The sequence below is a fragment of the Dendrobates tinctorius genome, unplaced genomic scaffold (genome assembly GCF_039654945.1).
Source record: "Dendrobates tinctorius isolate UK_male_01 unplaced genomic scaffold, ASM3965494v1 ptg000044l, whole genome shotgun sequence".
NCBI lineage: Eukaryota > Metazoa > Chordata > Amphibia > Anura > Dendrobatidae > Dendrobates > Dendrobates tinctorius.
The window spans coordinates 11,122,208-11,142,968 of record NW_027361712.1 but is presented as its reverse complement, the minus strand read 5'-3'; the positions used below and the strand labels follow the sequence as shown (position 1 = coordinate 11,142,968).

The following is a 20,761-nucleotide window of genomic DNA, read 5'->3' as shown; positions in this document are numbered from 1 at the left end:
GATTAATGAAATAAAAATTACAATGATGGTTACACTTTAACTTTTTTTGAATACATATATTGTATTTATTGATATTTTTAAGTTATCATCTTCTTGCCAAATAATACAACATGAAATATAACCCTAAAATGCTGTGTTACTAGGTAGGAACAAGCACACAAAGTAATTGGTGTCAACAGCCACTAACATTACTTTGGCACTTGCGATCAAATTTCAAATTGATCACGGTGGCTTAGCGAATAGCATCGTTGCTTTACAGGCTGGGGTCCTTGGTTCAGATCCCACCAAGGATAGTTTCTGCAAGGAGTTTTGTATGTTTTACCCATGTTTGCGAAGGTTTTTTCTGGGTACTGCGGTTTCCTCCCACACTTCAAACACATACTGATAGTGAATTTAGATTGAGAGCTCCAATGGGGACAGTGATGATAATGTATGTAAATCATTGCATAAAATGATAGCACAATTTAAGTAATAAATAATATTAATATTGTGGATCGATCTAATCATCTCTATATTATGCTTCTCTCAGACTAGGTGTCAAAAACCTGGTGATAGATTCCCTTTAAGCTGTTGACTTGTGTATGGATGAGGTTAATTGAAAGCCTTGTATTTTATTTCCTGATTTCTCTGTTACAAACTCTTCAGCCAAGTACTAATTTGAGGCATATAATAGGTGGTGAGGGTTATAACGTTGGTATGCAGATTGGATTGTGTTTCTGGCTTTGATGCCTTCTTAAAGCCGTTATACCTTGTGTGAACCACATGTCAATAGAGACTTTATTTAATGAACGTTACATATTCAGTAATGCCATGTACCCACACACAGTACTTCATACGCAGTTGTGGTCAATTACAGTCTCGCTGCATAGTTACAGTGCACATGGGCTCTGCACTAGATTTGTGACAACAGTATATTTACAGTTTGCTTCCTCACGCGAAGGCATTTATATAGTTATAAAAAGCAACCAGTGACTGTGATAACAGTAATTTCGCATGAAGGTATTGGCATCTGTTGTAAATTCAGCCTTAAAACATTATGTCACTTTCAAACCATTTCATTTGATTAAAATGAGGAAGATTGTATGCTTAGTTTTCTCAGTATCCATGTACCCCCTGTTTTCTAAGTCTAGTTTACCCTTGTTGACCATATTTCCTGTACCTGATCATAGGGACAAAAAACAGTGATTTGGTTTTGAGCCTGATATCATTGGGTCCTGACCTTAGATAAAGTACTTCCTAAGAGAGAGTGTAGCAAAAGAATGAAACCCCAGCAGTAGACTTAGCTGAATTGCCTAGGTACTCTGAATCAGGACTAGAAATCCAAGCAGAATCCACTAAAGACTATCACCAGCAGAGAAGACCAGCATGTGTGACACCCCAGAGTCCGGTTGTCACAGTGACATTGCCTCCCTCTAAGGGGTAAAGTCATGCCTGGAGGCAGGAGGGGGGTCCCCATGCCAGGTAACACAGATTACATGACAATTCCTGTTGCGGGTCAGAAAGGGGAGCTTTCCTTATAAATTCTGGCCAGCAGATGGGGTTAGTGAGTCAGCAAGAAGTCAGCTGAGAGAGTAAACAAGGGAGTTGTCTTGGAAACGAGAGCAGCTTGAGCTGATGACAAGACAGTCAGTTGAGGAGGGGGAGTTGATCTGTGAAGAGGGAAAGGACAGGAGCGGAGACAAGAGGCTCTGGGGGAACTAAAATTGCGTATAGGAGACCCCAGAGCAAAGCGCTGATATAAATAGAGGACACCAGAGTCCTAGGCTGAACAGGAGCTGTATGCCCTGACCGCTGAATCTGGAAGTACAGGGGACTGCAAGCTCCTGGGTGACATTGAACACCTGAAGGCACAGCAGCAGATCAAGAGCCCGGGCCTGACGGTGAAAAGGATAGTACCCGTGATATAGGCTCACGCTGTCAGCCATACAGGTTAGAAACCATCATGCAAGAGAGGGTCGCAGCTTACATACAAACAGCAGGGACCCGAAAACAGCGCAGAAGGAAGGTCCCAAACCCCACCTGGCAGGGTGGATCCCCTGAATGCCTCCAGGCGAGCCGGACTCAATCCATCTTCTGTATGTGGTACCCCGGATTGCAACCACTTGCAAGTAAAGAAAACTGCACCTCTCTGTGTCCTTCTCTTATTTCTCTGCACCCTAACATTCACCGCCATCTGATCAATCAATCAAATATCTTTGCCATGGGGCCCCTGCTCTACCCGTGGGGAGCTGAGCCATCTTTGCTGCATCACCATCAGCCCCAGAGGACCAAAACCGCACCATCGGCCACTCATTGTCGAACACCACGGGTGGCGTCACACTTAAACATCACACAACTTTCCTCTATTTAATTACTGGACACCCAGGGCCACGGACCGGGTCACTGCCACCATGACATACCCTTCTAAGAGCCTGACTGGCCCGGTACCGAGTAACCTAAGTCCCTGCGGGGTGCTCCACATGGGGGCAGATTTAAATAGTATCACCTGCAATATGATAGGACAGGTTAGATAGCAAATGAAAAACACCTGCTGTCCAAAAAGAATGGACAAAGGCAATAGGTAATCAGCACCCGGACAGCCACAGAACTTGCTATGTCTCAGTGGACAGAGATGCAGATAGACAAGCACAGGACTGCCGTATCAAATCCAGAGGCATAATAGTGCCACCCCTCCACAAGGGATTACTGGACCCACCAAGATCGCCATCCCCGGACATCACTGCCAGAATTCTTTTATACTTTTATGAGATGATCCGCATGCAGATCTTTTACATTAACTCAGGAGTTGTCTTTCTGGCTGTAACGGTTCCACTTAGCCAAATACTGCAACCGGTGTCTGACACATCAGGAACCCAAAACTCAGTCTACTTCAATGTCCTGATCCTCATCTAAATCAGTCTCAATAGTGTCCCAAGCACTAAGCATCCTCTCAAACCTTTTAAGCAGAGTGTTTATATTTCTTATGTAACAGATAGGAAAGAGTTTTTTCTTATGTCAGTTAATATCTTTTGAATATTTTTGACCATTTCATAATACGCAGCAGCTGACATTTTTATGGGTCAATCCACAGTACACAACAAGGTCTCTTCTATTACCTGATGCTTCAGACTAAAAAGCCCGGATGCTGTTTTATGAGTCAGTTACAGCAAGACTGTTGCTAAGTAGCTAAAGGTCTTAATACATCTCCCATAGAGTGAACAGGTGTGCTTGGCCAAGCAGAGTGCTTCAGATCATGGAGTAATAAGGAGAGACCAAACCCAAGATAGAAACAAAATGAGCATTTAAATAGTAATAGTACATGTAAATAACATAGAGTACTTAGTTAACACCATTGTGATAAAAAAAAAGTGCAAAAGCCATTCCTCCACAACAAGGTGTACCCAATTGGGAAGGTCCAATCTTCTAGTATTAAAACCTCACCTTGTGTCAGCTGAACTCAATATCAATGTCGTCAGTACAGGACTGAAGATTAACTTTTCAGACAACCCATGGGAAGCTAAATAGATGAAATACCCAGCTCAAAAAGGGTGAGCCATGCCATTGTTTGTGCAAAGTGCAAGAAACTATAGCAAAACCATAGAAACAAGCCGAAACATAATTTGGAATATGTGCACTTTGAAGGAGCACGTTCACACTGTGGCCATTTAACAGACTAAACAACCCAAGATAAAAACAAAATGATCATATATCCTGTAGTAAGTAAATAGTAATAAGACTTGAAAATAAAATAGGCCACTTAGTTAACACTATTTTGATCAAAAAACACAAAAGCCATTCAACCGTGACAAGGTGTACCCAATCAGTATGATCCTATCTTCTGGTGTTAAAACCTCACCTTGTGTCAGCCGCCCTGAATGATAAATGGCCACAGTGTGATCGTACTCCTACAAATGGTAATTCATCCATCAGCTATCTAAAGTATATGGGAGACCTTAAATGTTTCTCAGATATAGTAATATACGTAGTACACTCAACAGATCATGTTCTCAGGATTGTCAGCTGGCATATATGATTATTGTCAGTGCATAATGAAATGCCCCTAGTGTTTTACCTTCTAGATATGCTCAAATCAGGAACCATTAGGCTTATGTTAGGACTGAATTTGAGAACCAGTGGCCTTCTAAACTACTAGATCAAACTGCTCTTCTACAGGGCTACCCAGTAGATGCAAGTAGACTGCTGTTATTGGTCTTTGTGCAGACTATTCTTGCAGAATGCTGTATTACAGTGCTACACAGAATAAACCAAGGAGTATTGATATATAGTTATCCTAAACAGAAAAAAATACTTAAATGATTATGTAAATGAGTAAAGATGTTTTCTGAATGTTTAATCCATTTATTTCACAGTTGAGATTAGTAGTCAAGGTTAGCTCTTCCGGGGGTAGACCTGATCTTTAGGCTTGAGCGGACCAGTGGAAGTCGGGTTCTGGTACACAACCAAAACTTTATTCCAAAGTTTGGTTCGGGTACCAGAACTGTACCGAAACTTGAACTGGAACCCAAACCTCATGGAAAACAATGCAGACTTTTCAGCTGGAAAATTTTTCTCTCTCTCTGCATCAGACTTTTTCCAGAACTCCGAACATTGCAACGGACTTCCAGGAGAAGTCTGTGTTCGGCAATTAACACCGGTAAGCTCTCCAAACTTTTACATTCGAGTTCATCTCTACTGTTCATGCAGAGTTCCCTAACAGCCTGGTGCAGAGTGCCGTAACAGCCTGGTGTAGAGTGCCATAGCAGCCTGGTGTAGAGTGCCATAATAGCCTGGTGCAGAGTGCCATAGCAGCCTAGTGTAGAGTGCCATAAAAGCCTGGTGCAGAGTTACCCTATCAACCTGGTACAGAGTGTCAGAACAGCCTGTTGCAGAGTGCAATAACAGTCTGGTGCAGATTGCCATAACAGGCTAGTGCATACTGCCCTTACAGCCTGGTGCAGAGTGTCATAACATCCTAACGCACAGTACCCTATTAGAGTGGACATTTTCTCTTCTCTTCTTTGCACTTTTTTTGGGGTTTAGACCAAAAAACTGGGAGATGGTTTATGAAACTGGGAAATAAAATACATCTATATATAATCAAATAAATAGATAAATAATTATACAGACAGGGAAATTTCACTAATTAAAATATTCCTTTATTAGAAGTATTGGCAAAAAAAGAAGTGCTATAAAAAGGTGCACCACACATATGACATAAAAATACATAGAACATAAAAAATGGATAAAATGTAATATTAAAAAATAATTAATATTAAATCTAAGGTGCAAAAATATTTACTAATACCAATTTAATTATAAATAAATTGTATCACCCTAGATAGAAAATACATACTTTAAATAATTAAAGTTATAAATTAAGCCAGAATAAAATCTATAATATATATTGATGAGCCATAAAAAATGTATAAATAGAAATAAATACAATGCATGCATATACTGTATACAGTATATTTACTTTATATATATATATATATATATATATATATATATAATTTTAACAAATCCAAAAGTACAGCAATTAATATAGGGAGATGATTAATAAAATAAATATTAGTGAGATAACCCAAAAATAAAACCTATAACACAAAATCCTCTCCAAGTTGAATATCGCCAAATGGCATGGGATTAAAAATAGCCAACATCAGTAGGAACTATATTGGAATATATCTGGAACTGGAAGTATATAGCATGGAAAGAGTCACCTGAATATAATGGTCCCGGGAGAGGTGCGTATATACAGCTCTGGCAAAAAATAAGAAACCACTGCACAGTTTTATAAAAATCAGCTTCTCTACATGTCTGACAGCCATTCCATTCCAGTGTCAGTTGAATTCCAACCAGAGTACACCTCTTTCTACTGTGATTCTACTTTCTAATGTGATTCTGATTAGGTGATCACCTGAACCAAATCTTATTTAATGAAGGAAAGTGTAAAAAATCCTGCTGTGTTGTTCACAATCCTCTTGCAATAGGACAAGCTGGGTGGCAAAACAAGTGCTAGTAATATGCCAAAAGTAATAGGAATAAAAAAAAAACATTTAACCATTCCAAAGGAGTTGAAAAGAAAAGTCTTGAGTGATGAAAAGAAGGGCTCAATTCTGGCTTTACTAGTAGAGGGATGCAGTTGCCTCCATCCTTAAAATTTCTAAGATGGCAGTTCATTACAAGGTCAAGCAGCAGACATAGGGGACAAGAAAGCTACAGACCGTTATAGGGTGAAAACGACTCTCCACTGACCGCGATGACTGTCATCTTATTCGAATGTCACTCAGCAACCGCAGGATGACATCAAGTGACCTACAAAAGGAACTTCAAAAAAAAGATTTTTCCAGCTTAAAAAGTGCACAAACCACTACTATCTACTGTAAAAACAACTATTCCTTATCACTTTATTGAACTTACAGGAAAGGATTTTTCCTGCCCTAACTAAATACAGCATGATGTAGAATCAGAGACAGTGTTTCCAGCAATGTATCACTTACTGAACTGTTTCGTAGTTTTAAGGTTGAAGGTAGACTTAAGTCCATTAGGTTCAACCTGTAGCTTAAAATGAAAATCCAGAGGAAGGCAAAAACTTATGGGGAAAACATTAATATCTCCATATTATGGTGAAAATTCCTTCTCAACTCCATATGGCAATCAAACTAGTTTCTTGGATCAACGCCCCATCACAATGTCTATTGCACGTAACCTGTAACACTATATCAAGAAAGGCATCCAGACACTTCTAGAATTTTAGTAGTGAATCAGCAATTAAGATATCATACGGAGGAGAGTTCCATAGTCTCACTTCTCCTAGTAAAGAATCTGCGTTTGCGATTATGATTACATTTTCTTTCCTGTAGACATAGAGGATGCCCCTTGTTCATGTCGCAGGCCTAAAGGCCCCTTTACATTTAGCGATGCACCAGTGATCCTGACCAGGGATATGACCCGGTCAGGATCGCTGGTGCATCGCTAAATGATCGCTAGTGAGCTTCCACACAGGAAGCTCTCACAGCGATGCAGCAGCGATCTAGCAGACGATACTTACCTTTCAGACGCGGCGATCCTGACGTCCTCCGTCCGCGTCTGCGCGTCGCTCGTTGGCGCCAGCAGGAAGTGCACGACGAGAAATGGAGCTGCGCGATCTTACACGATCAACGATGGACAGCGGGAGAGCCGGTCGGAGGTATGTATCACACATAGCGATATCACTAGCGATATCGCTGCTGAGTCACCAAATCGGTAATGCTTTAGCGATATTGTTAGTGATATCGCTATGTGTAAAACCCCCTTAAGTGTAAGAAGGTCATTAGAAATATCTCTATACTGTCCCTTGTACATTGTAGTAAGATTTTCCCTAAACCTTCATTTTTACAAACTGAATAACCCCAAGTTTAATAACTTATCATGATATTGCTGTCCACCCATTCTCTTAAAAACCTGGGTTGCTCTTTGCTCCAACTCTAGTTCGACTATGTCCTTCTTATACACTGGAAATTATACATAATATTCTAAGTGAGGATTTACTATTGAATTGTATAGAGTCAAAACTATGTTCCCCTCATGAACATCTATACCTCTTTTAATTCCTCACATTATTTTATTTGCCTTGGCAGCAGTTCCCTGACACTGATCACTAAAGTGGAGTTTGCCGTCCACCTATACAGCCAAGTCTTTTTCAGCTACAGTTTTACTCAGTGTTTTACAATTTAGTAATAAATAATTATAAATTTCACTTACTCTTCTCAAATGCATAACCTTACATTTATCTACATTAAATTTCAATTGCTATTTTTAAGCTCAAGCCTCAAGCTTACATAAATCCTTCTGTATTATTAAATTATCCTCCTCTGTGTTGATTATCCTGCAGAGGTTAGTATCACCTGCAAATATTGTAATCTTACTTTCTATGCCTCCTTGACAAAGTCATTAATAAATATGCTAAAAAGAAGAGGGCCCAATACTGACCTCTGTGGTACCCTACTGTTAACTGTGACCCAATTCTAGTGTGTTCCACTAATAATCACCCTTTTTTCCTGTGCAAATTGCCTCTTCAGACAGAAAGAGGACTTGAACTCTACAACGCCACATGTTGGAAGCAGCGATCCTACCACTTAGCCAGTTGTTAACCCAGTTACACAAATTTTCCCCTGGTTCCATTTTTCTCATTGTATATACCAACCTTTTGTGGCACAAATGCCTTTGAAAAGTCCATATAGACAGCATCCACTGCATTTCATTTCCCTAGTTCAGTCTGGAACTTAGCTCCTCGTAGAAGCTGATTGTGTCCACTTTTTAAATATTGGTACAATTGCTTTGCCCCAGTCATGTGGTAGAGACCTTGTTGTTATGGAATCTGTGAATATTAAAAATAGCAGTCTGTCCATCACTATACTTAATTCCTACAGTACTCAGGAGTGTATGCCATCCGGGCCCAGAAATTTGTCTACTTTAGTGATTTTGAGACATACTTCCTGCCGAGTTAAGCAAGTGACATTTAGTGGAAAGTTTCTAGTATCCCTGATCACGTCATCTGTCATATGATTTTCTTGTATAAATATTGAATAGAAAAAGAAGTTTAGCAGATTGACCTTTCCCTCAGCCTCTCCTACCGTTTAACACAGACTATTTTGAAGGGGCCAACAGTATCACGTTTCAGTTTCTTATAGCGTTAAAGCATATCTTTGCATTATTTTACGTTCTTGGCAATGAGTCTCGCTGTTTCAATCTTTGCTGCCTCTATTTGATTTTTGCACAATTTATTTTTTTCTATAATTATTTAACACCTTATCATTACCCTCTTTAATTCTCTAAACTCTTTCCTTTTGTCATTTATTGCACCCCTTTACACCTCTATTTAGCCATAATGGTTCCCTCCTATTTCTAGCTTATGTATTCTCATAGGGTATATATTGTACAAAGGTTCTATTCAGGAGGCTTATAAAAGTGTCCCATTTGCTTTCTATAATTTTATTTCTCAGGACATTGTCCCAGCTTATGGCATGAAAATCATCTCTCAACCGTTGGAAATTTGTCTTTCTGAAGTTCTTCTTGCAGTAGTTTTGCTAAAATCACTGTTCTATCTGCTGCAGATCTACCAGTTCTCTGAATGCTGAGTTCTGTGGAACACACTAATGATTAGCAGCTTTCTGGGTACAATGTGCATAGGCATAAATCTGCTGATCAGTTGTGGGGGCGGGTTAGACAGCTGATAAATATGGAGGACTGCATGGGAACAGATAAAAAAAAGTCCTCTAGTGATATTCTGCTCACAAAACTGTGATTTTATTAATACTACAGCAAGCAGTCACATTGCTGGAATTAAGTTCTCTACATATTGGTGCTCTCAGATAAGGAGGCAAAAGCCTAGTGATTCCCTTTAAGGAATCTCTCATTTTCTTATATTTTTCTGACTACACTTTTCTAAAATATTCGGTTGGGTTTACTGTTATATTTTCTTTATTGTCTGTTCACAGATCCAGAAGGACAAGCTATCTATCAGCAGATTTGGCTTTCAGCAGTATCATTATTCTGATGACACCCAATTATATACAGTTAGGTCCATATATATTTGGACAGACAACATTTTTCTAATTTTGGTTCTAGACATTACCACAATGAATTTTAAGCAAAACAATTCAGATGCAGTTGAAGCTCAGACTTTCAGCTTTCATTTGAGGGTAGCCACATTAAAATTGGATGAAGGGTTTAGGAGTTTCAGCTCCTTAACATGTGCCATCCTGTATTTAAAGGGACCAAAAGTAATTGGACAGATTAAATAATTGTAAATAAAATGTTCATTTCTAGTACTTGGTTGAAAACCCTTTGTTGGAAATGACTGTCTGAAGTCTTGAACTCATGGACATCACCAGACGCTGTGTTTCCTCCTTTTTGATGCTCTGCCAGGCCTTCACTGCAGTGGTTTTCAGTTGCTGTTTGTTTGTGGGCCTTTCTGTCTGAAATTTAGTCTTTAACAAGTGAAATGAATGCTCAATTGGGTTGAGATCAGGTGACTGACTTGGCCATTCAAGAATATTCCACTTCTTTGCTTTAATAAACTCCTGGGTTGCTTTGGCTTTATGTTTTGGGTCATTGTCCATCTGTAGTATGAAATGACGACCAATCAGTTTGGTTGCATTTGGCTGGATCTGAGCACACAGTATGGCTCTGAATACCTCTGAATTCATTTGGCTGCTTCTGTCCTGTGTCACATCATCATTAAACACTAGTGACCCAGTGCCACTGGCAGCCATGCATGCCCAAGCCATCACACCGCCTCCGCCGTGTTCTACAGATGATGTGGTATGCTTTGGATTATGAGCTGTACCACGCCTTTGCCATACTTTTCTCTTTCCATCATTCTGGTAGAGGTTGATCTTGGTTTCATCTGTCCAAAGAATGTTCTTCCAGAACTGTGCTGGCTTTTTTAGATATTTTTTTGCGAAGTCCAGTCTAGCCTTTTGATTCTTGATGCTTATGAGTGGCTTGCACCGTGCAGTGAACCCTCTGTATTTACTTTCATGCAGTCTTCTCTTTATTGTAGATTTGGATATTGATACGCCTACCTCCTGGAGAGTGTTGTACACTTGGTTGGCTGTTGTGAAGGGGTTTCTATTCACCATGGAGGTTATTCTGTGATCATCCACCACTGTTGTCTTCCATGGGCGCCCAGGTCTTTTTGCATTGATGAGCTCACCAGTGCTTTCTTTCTTTCTCAGGATGTACTAAACTGTAGATTTTGCCACTCCTAATGTTGTAGCAATTTATCGGAGGGGTTCTTTCTGTTTTTGCAGCTTAAGGATGGCTTGTTTCACCTGCATGGAGAGCTCCTTTGACCGCATGTTTCCTTCAGAGCAAAATCTTCCAAATGCAAGCACCACACCTCAAATCAACTCCAGGCCTTTTATCTGCTTAATTGAGAATGACATAACAAAGGAATTGCCCACACCTGTCCATGAAATAGCCTTGGAGTCAATTGTCCAATTACTTTTGGTCCCTTTAAAGCTGAAACTCCTAAACCCTTCATCCAATTTTAGTGTGGATACCCTCAAATGAAAGCTGAAATTCTGAACTTCAACTGCATCTGAATTGTTTTGTTTAAAATTCATTGTGGTAATGTCTAGAACCAAAATTAGAAAAAATTTGTCTCTGTCCAAATATATATGGACCTAACTGTAGGTCTACCTACACATTATTATAAAACCCATTCTGATTTTTAATTTAAACACAAGACATTAGGAGAAAACTACAAGAGGAAACAAAAGTTTTACTTAGTTCAAATAGATCCAGAACTCTATGATTTCATTTCTTAATATATCTTTCTAGCGGTCGGTGCTCAATGTTTCTGAAACAGAGCTTTAATCCTCTGCAAAGGCGTAGAGTTAAAAGATAAAATTCTGGCTGCCTACAGCTGCCACTCGAAGAATCTTAGAAGCTTACTGCATACTGTTTTTACATTGAACTTTATAACTATGGCTTAACAGCAAATTTGGAAAAATGTTACATTACGTATTTCTTTCTTTTTTATACTCCATGAAAGGTCTTAATCTATGAATTTTTATAGTCTATAAAAGGTCTTAATCTAAAGAAGATTAAGACCTTTTTATAGTGAATCTACGGTATACTTAAAATAAATTCATTGCTTGTAAATGGGATTTTTTTTCCAAGTGTGTATTAGTTTGGCATTATTGAAATGTTTTCACTTTGATTTCGTTATATTCTACATTTTATATTAAGTTTAATTATTCTTTTAAATGAATAGTGAGATAATTTTGATGATGATGATGATGATAGATGATAATAACAACCACCTAACAAACCGTTTTGTTGTATTTATCTCCTTTAGGTGTTTCGTGAAGAAAAGCATCTGAATTATTTGTGAAAATGCCTGAGCAAAGTAATGATTACAGAGTAGTAGTGTTTGGAGCTGGAGGTGTGGGTAAAAGCTCCCTAGTTCTACGTTTTGTAAAGGGTACATTTCGAGAAAGTTATATACCTACTATTGAAGACACCTACAGACAAGTGATCAGCTGTGACAAAAGTATATGCACTTTGCAAATTACTGACACCACCGGAAGCCACCAATTTCCAGCTATGCAGCGCCTGTCTATATCAAAGGGACATGCCTTCATTTTGGTTTACTCCGTCACCAGTAGGCAGTCCCTGGAAGAACTGAAGCCAATCTATGAACAGATTTGCCAGATTAAAGGAGACGTAGAGAGCATCCCAATTATGTTGGTTGGCAATAAAAGTGATGAAAGCCAAAACAGAGAAGTGGACAACTCAGATGGAGAAGCAATAGCAAAAAAATGGAAATGTGCCTTTATGGAGACATCTGCCAAGATGAACCACAATGTCAAGGAGCTGTTCCAAGAGCTTCTAAACCTTGAGAAACGCAGAACTGTGAGCCTTCAGATAGATGGAAAGAAGAGCAAGCAGCAGAAAAGAAAAGAAAAACTGAAAGGCAAATGTGTTGTCATGTAAAAGCCTATGTCGTGCTCCTCTAGCCTTGCGGCGCTGGATATGATAGGGAAACTGCATGCACAACACTTGACAATGCACTATTTTATCATCTGGAAATAAATGGTACATATTTTACCTGTTTTACCTCAAATAATGGATTGAGGTACAATTGACTAGACTTGAAAATAATTTAGTGTCAATTTCATCTTGTTCAATATCATTTAATAGGACTAAATTGTCATTTCGAGCATGCAATTTGCTAGAAATGCTTAAGAAGAAAAATTTAGTTTTTTTTTTATATATATAGAGACTGAAAATATAAAATTGCATGTGATAACCATGCATATAGAAATAATAATAATAGGATGAGATAACATTAAACTTTCCTGTGTATAGCAATATCACAGGATTTTGGCTTTCACAACACGTATATTTGGGGTTTATACCTGAGGAAATATTAAGCGCAAATGATTATGTACCTTTTTTGCATGATCGGACATATCCATGCTACTACTGTATTCACTTTAGAGCGTATTTTATAAAAAAAAATATATATGACACATAGCCAGACATATTTTATTTGTGTATTTTTTTTTATTGTTGATTGCCTTAAAGAAATTCTTCTCCTTCAAATTGCTTTTTAAAGGGACTGGACAATGTATGGATGTAAAACCAGCATTTTCACCAATTAATGCATTCCACATTGATCAGATCTAAGTGTACGTTCACCTGTGAAGATCATGTTACTGTTTTTTTTGTCTTGATTCCTAGTCAAATCATTTTGCAGAACTGGTTGCTACTTTGAAGATATCAGTAATTTGCTGCCTGACCCAATTGCTATTTTAGTACTATAGCTTTGCAATGAGTTTTTCTCATCCTATACTGGCCTTCCCAGAATAGAAATGAGAAAAGCAAGCATTGTGTAGACATTGATTAAGCTGGTTACATATAAGGTGAGATCTAAGGGGAAGCCAGCACAATTGTAAATCAGGACGTGGAGCAGAGCGGAGACGTCTTAACTCAGATTCCGAAAAAGATAAGTAAAGCAAAGTACTTCCAAAATTACATGTATACTATATGTAAATGTCAACTGTAAAATGATCTTCAAAGGTCAACCTAAATATTAAGTAAGTGAGATTAAGTAATTAGATTTCATGTGATGGATTAGTTGGTGCGCACATCAACTGTATACTCACATGAATACACTGAGCCCACCAATAATTCAGTCTTGGCACCCAAATATTAATCTTAGTATCTAGTTTGGCATCTTAAGTTTGGAGTGAAATTAGAAGGTACCAATTTAGACCTTTCAGCTAAGTAGATAGCTGCTGTCCAAAATAACTTCTGCCTATTACTGCACACAAAGGCCATTAGCAGTCATCTTCCAGCACTAGTCATTAACACTAAGATGAGTACTCACATGGTATTTTGCAATATAAGACCATCCTCTATATTCCGAGACATGAAAGTGAAAAGAAAACAAAACCACATAAGTATAGCAGTGTATTTCAACACAATACAAGATTGTGACATGAATGCCAATGTAGAAAACATTTTCACTGTGAACAGTAAAATGTTATTTTGCCATTTTCCTGGAAGTTTCACATTTGTATTTGTGTTAAACAACAATGATCATGGTAATACAAAACAATATATTAATCATATTAGAGTGAACCTGTCACCAGACTTTTCCTATATAAGCTAATTCCAACACCTATAAGTTGTCTTCAACAGCACCAACCTGTTTATAATTGTTCAGATCCCCACATATCTCAAAAAATACCTTTCATAATCCTCCCAAGTGGTATGCTAATCAATTCCGTCTGGTCCAATGGATGTTGCTGGCGCCTCCTCTACCTGCTACGCTCGCCGGACCTCCTGCCTTAATTTCGTGGCTGACATCTTCTACGTCATCCACAGAGTCTATTGTACCAGTGCATCTGTTATTCTCTAACATGGGTGTACAAGAGTTGAACAGACTGGATGAGGTCAGCCACGTTAATCAAGGCAAGAGGCCCAGAGAATGAGTTAATTTATTTATTTTATGTAAATATAGAGTTTTTATATATGGACAAACCATTAGATGCAGGAGTTATTTAATGTGTTTGATTTCATTTGTTATTAACCTGTTTGTTGCATTACCTTGATCTTTGTAGCTTAAGACATATGCTAGTATAGGAGGTTCAGAAAGGTTCTGCCAGTTAGCCATTTGCTGTTCTTACAATACTGGTCAGATGTCGACACAGGAAACTCTTTAGTTTCAAGGACAACCCGAAAGAGAAGTTCTTGACACCCAGGACCAGTGCCGAGATCTTTTGATCCGAACACCTTTCTTAATTCAGCTCCGTTAGTAAGTTGTGTATGTTTTTATTTTAAATATATCTCAATATTTTTAATTCAAGATGGAAATTCTCTTTACTTCATTTTTGGCAGGAAAGGAGATACAAGTACCAATCATATATTTACAATATAAGAAGGTTTTGATCATTCAGATCTCTACTAGGTAAGGAAAAATCTATATTGCATGTAAGAGACATGTGAATCAACCATAGTTGCCCATCTATAGGACCACAACCTTCCAATTCTGTACCCCATTGTTTTCCCTGCAAGGAATATTAATTTATTTATGTAAGGCTGGGTAGTAGGGCAGTAAATTCCTGTAAACCTAGTGAGAACTATTATAAAGGCTATGTCATACAGTTCAGTTCAGCTTCTAAAAATTTTAAAATGATTGAGGATTGTAGCCCTACACCAATTTTGTGAACTCTTGCCAAATTTGACGTTACTTCCCAATGACCATGCAGTGTTCATTTTACCGTTACAATATCATTATTCACAGCATTCTTGTGAATATGAACATTTTTTTGTACAGTGACCTATTATGAGTTACCATGTTCTTGCCTATCAGCCCTAAACCATTCGGATGCTGGCAGGCTAAGTACCATAAACTATCATATGGACATACTCTTCAAAACAAAATCTAGACCTCTTGTTTCTAGCATAGCTAAATACTGGTGATATTATTTCTTCCTTTGACACAATACTTAACTATGGTCACATAAGAACATGGGGCTATTGCCACTAGCTGCGATGCTGTGTTTGCCAATTAAATTCCTTTGTCAAACCACCAACAACAATAATATTCACCCTCTTTATTGTGTTTCTTTTTCATAAGATATGTCCTTCAGTAAAGTAAGTACTTTTTCCTTAATATGTAGTGATTTAATATAAACCATGGGTAAGAAATTGGCATGAAAGACATCATTATATATTTTGTGTTTCCAAATAGCTAGGTAGCAGCAATAAAAAATTGCTTTTCCTTGACTTAAAATAGCACCATGTGAATAATAAATATTTCAGATGCACACGCAGTATACCGAGGTGGCAGCTACCCATTGAGCCTAATTGGGGTGGACAAAAGGCACCATGTTAATCACTGCATGTTTGAAAGCACAAAATGTGTGTACATGAATATAAGATGCTAGATGTCTTGTTCTGTTATCTACTGGTTAGAAATACAAGAGCGCCCTTTCCTGCAACACTAATCAGATCCATTAAATTAATTGCTCATATTATAATTGGGATGTAATTTTTCTGCCATTATTTACAATTAAACCTTGAATGAGATGCTAAACTCTAAGAACCGAAATGTTTTTTAATTGACTTGATCACTATGATTAGCATTGCATGACATTATACTGTGCTTACTATACTATCTAAGCTACTATTAAAAACTGATAATTAGCTTTAGTCATTAGTGCTATATTTCTTGAATCTAAATGTTTGCTTTTGAACTATGAACAACACCAAAGTCTACAATTAGAGGGGAAAGTCTAGAGATACATATTCAGGACACCAGTTGCTGTAAGTGGTGCAGAGGTTGGCACTTGTGTTAACAAGTAATGGACATACAATATTTTTTGGCAGAAAAATATTCAGAATTGAGAGTCCTCAGTGGTTGATATCTTTTAATGGCTAACTGAATGGCTAACACATTGCAAGCTTTCGAGACTACTCAGGTCTCTTCATCAGGCATTGACTAATGCAAAATCTGAAGAGTCACATATTTATGCACAACACAAAACAGATTTTGTATTAGCCAATGCCTGCTGAAGAGACCTGAGTAGTCTTGAGAGCTTGCAATGTGTTACCATCTTTCCAGTTAGCCATCAAAAGGTATCAACCACTGAGGACTCTCAATTCTGAATATTTTTCTATCTACTGGCTAACAGGGTACAAAGATATACATCTTTCCTGTATATTTTTTGGCAGTAATTTGACTTTGACTTCAAGTCGAGAAAAGAAATGTAACCACCCAACTGTAGTAGACGTTCTCTGATCTACAAAACCCTTAATACATTTAACGTGCAAGATTTTGTATGAAATACTTTGTGTGGAAAGTCCAGTAAGGCAACTAGTTGTACAACCCTTTCTTAAATGCCTGAGTCCACCAAGTAAAAGAAAAAGCTTATACTCACCTCCATGGAAGGTGCGTGTATGAATTACTCTGTGTGGAAAGTCCAACCTTGCCATTACTTGTAGAACTTTTTCTTAAATGCCCAAGTCCCATAACTAAAATAAAATGTTATACTGTCCTCCAGTGTGGAATGTGCGTGTTTTCTTATTTTTCTCATGGAACTAAAGCATTTCAGAAGGGATGAACCAAGTAGTTGACAACCCATTTTATTCTTTGCCTTGGGAAAATCCAAGCTTCGTCTTTGAACATGAACATGGTTGTAATGATGGTACTGAAGGCACAATATACTAACAACTACAAATATTAAAAACATCCAACACTATAGATAAGCACAATTGGGATATTTAATACAATGCCCCCAAAATTGTTGTGTTCCATATCTGTATAGCTATGTGATAATACAGTGCTACATAAATCATGACTTTAGAGAGCAAATATGGCACAGTATTATAGAGCACAAAAGGTGGCTTCAAGTCTGAGCCTATAGGTGCATTATGTATAGTTTTCTGGCGTTAAAAATTTGATACTTGCAATTACAATTTCTGTTCCATCACAACTAAAGAAAAAAAACACATTGGAGTACCAGGATCAGCACTTAGGCTGAAAACTCTACCATATTATAGCTTTGCATCCATTAGGTATTCCGCATTGATAGAATAGATACATTCTTAAAGCTGAGATATTGTCTTAAGACGTTTAGCCAAAGGAAACAGATGGCTTTGGACGGCTAAACCTACAGTTAAGCCACCTGTTTAACAGTCTAGCATGCAATAATAGGTTAATCTTCATATGCCAATATCATGACTTTAGTAGTCATCACTTGGTAAACATACCAAGCCATGAGTGTTGTGGAGTCCTTGAATTCAATTTGTAAATACTTGATGCCACTTCTCAATTTTACTTTGACATTTTTTTAAGCACTGCACCCAGAACATATAACAATTGCAGAACGCAATGATTTCACTATATTTATCTTGACGTTATCTAATTATAGGCTGGCATGAAAATATATTTTCTTGTCTATTTATTGTGATATTTTTGTGTTTTGATGGAAAAACTATTAGCATTTGCTGTCAGTTGACTGGTAGTATTGTTTCCATATAGCAAAAAAACTGCGTTTACATGATTACTGTATGTATTATCTGCATAGATTTAAGGCTTTAAAGCACTGAATATGTAAATAGAAAAATGAGAAAAGATGAAGAGCAGAACTTCAAAAGCAAAAAATCATCAAAGCATTAAAGCAAAAAAGTCTCACAATGATTTTCTATATTTTTATACATGTATTTATTATTTTGCAATGTAATTTCTTTCTTTTTACATTTTTATTAATTCACAATCTCCAAATTGTTAAAGCCATGATATATGTTAAAGTCTTGCATGGATTCAAGCAAGGCCAGTAAGCAATATTAGATTTGAACCGGTAATTGTTTTTAAATTTTTTAACCCTTAGCTCTTGAGTATTGTACTTTTTCAGTACTTTTTGCATAGAGTATGCTGGTTTCAATGATTGTTATGCTATAATTGGTACAAAATGCTTATTTTAGTAGTAAAAACAATAAATTGTAGAATATATAAAATAATAAACAGCTTTAATACATTTTCTTTTTGTTTCTTAAATGTAACAATTTGTTTGATATATACATTGGATATATGGAACATGTACAATGAATGGCTACTTTTAACTCAACAGCATGATATTTATTATATGACACAGTGTAGCACTCAGGCTGTATTTCTTGTTGAACTGTCATCTACTTTACTCAATATACAAATACAGAAATCATCTGTGCCTACATGTTTCTGTTTCCAGTGCTGTTATGACTATAAAGAATCATAAGAAAATAAAGTTTTAAGTATGAAGTACTGCTTGGAGAATATTTTTTTAAACATTAGATTATACACATCTACATTTAGAAGCAAAACCTGATAACAAGTCAGGAGCGGGTGTACAGAGCGGGCTTAAAAGGTGAGCCTGCGGCCTGCCCCATACCTGTCAGATAATAGCTGTGACACACAATGAGGATCTGCATCTAACAGTCATGGATGGAGCAGCAGATAGAAGGTAAATATTAGATCTAGGTAGATTGAATCAGTAATCAGAGGAAAAATTCATTGGCTAAGTTCTCTTTAGTCTACTAAAAGTCACATAAACCCCAAGAGAAAGCTGTGGTAGTAAAGAGCAACATCAAAAGGCTTTCAGTTGCTCCAGCCAAACTGAGCAATCGTGGGAGAAGAGCCTTTGTAAGAGAGGTAAAGAAGATCACTGTGGCTGAGCTCCACAGATGCAGCAGGGAGATGGGAGAAAGTTCCACAATGTCAACTATCACTTCAGCCCTGCACCAGTCCGGCCTTTATGGCAGAGTCGCCTGACAGAAGCCTCTCCTCAGTGTCAGACATATGAAAGCCCACATATAGTTTGCTAAAAAACACATGAAGGACTCCCAGACAATGAGACATAAGATTCTCTGGTCTGATGAGATAAAGATGGAACTTTTTGATGATAATTCTAAGCGGTTTGTGTGGAGAAAACCCAGGCACTTCTCATCACATATCCAATACAATCCCAGCAGTGAAATGTGTTGGCAGCATCATGCTATGGGGTTTTTTTCTGCTGCAGGGACAGGACAACTGGTTGCAGTTGATGGAAACATGAATGCGGACAAGTACAGAGGTATCCTGGATGAAAACCTCTTCCAGAGTGCTCCGGACCTCAGACTTGGCCGAAGGTTCACCTTCCAACAAGACAATGACCCTAAGCACACAGCTAAAATAACAAAGGAGTAGCTTCAGAACAACTCTGTGACCATTCTCGACTGGCCTAGCCAGAGCCCTGACCTAAACCCAATTGAGCATCTCTGGAGAGACCTGAAAATGGCTGTCCACCAATGTTCACCATCCAACCTGTCGGAACTGGAGAGGATCTGCAAGGAACAATGGCAGAGGATCCCCAAATCCAGGTGTGAATAACTTGTTGCATCATTTCCAAGAAGACTCATGGCTTTACTAGATCAAAATGAAGGGACTTTTACAGACAATAGACATTAAGCATAACAATAAACACGTAGATCAACATACCAAAAGGAATGAGGGCCCTGCTCGCAAGCTTACAATCTATGAGGATATAGGGGAGACATGAAAGGTGGATGGTAATGATTGCTTTCGCTGTTCGAACAAGCCATAATGTAAGAAATCAGGTGTTCATGTAATGCTGCATGAACCGGTTATCAGCCAAAATGTGTAAAAGTACAGATACAGAGGGCTATTAAATGCATAAAGTGTATGAGAACATGATACAATGAACCTGGTTATGGTAAAATTTTTCAATGGGCAACACAGGGATAGTTAGATTAATGTGTTAAGGCAGAAGGCCAGTCTGAAGAAATGCGTTTTTAGTGCACGCTTAAAACTGAATATTGAGAATTAATCGAATTAACCTTGGTAATGCATTCCAAAAAATTGGCAGAGCAAGTGAAAAGTCTTGGAGATGGGAGTGGGAAGTTCTGATTATTGAGGATGTTAACCTCAGGTCATTAGCAGAACGGAAGGCACTGGTAGGGTGGCAGACATTTGCAAAAATATCTACATTTCTGGGTTTTTTTCAGTCAAGATGGGGTGCAGAGTATACAATAATGAAAAAAAGTGAACTTTTTTGAATTTACCAAATGGCTGCAATGAAACAAAGAGTGAAAAATTTAAAGGGGTCTGAAAACTTTCCGTACCCACTGTATGAGAATAGTCAATTTTGGATCTTATTTTAAACCAAAGAAAATTTACTCAAACCAATTTGTAGAGTATGTGACACTACTCGATTTTTGGAACAAAAATATTTTAACT

At 37.8% G+C, this 20,761-nt stretch overlaps 1 protein-coding gene across 1 annotated transcript in view; it reads left to right on the top strand.

Moving 5' to 3' along the window:
* DIRAS2 (DIRAS family GTPase 2) overlaps positions 1–18,787 on the top strand; it is a 45,696-nt gene extending 26,909 nt beyond the window's left edge. The window contains exon 2 of the mRNA XM_073575335.1: positions 11,831–18,787. Coding sequence (XP_073431436.1) covers positions 11,869–12,468 — 600 coding nt within the window. The 5' untranslated portion in view covers positions 11,831–11,868 and the 3' untranslated portion in view covers positions 12,469–18,787. The remainder of the gene's footprint in view (positions 1–11,830) is intronic.
* Positions 18,788–20,761: the final 1,974 nt, after the last annotated feature.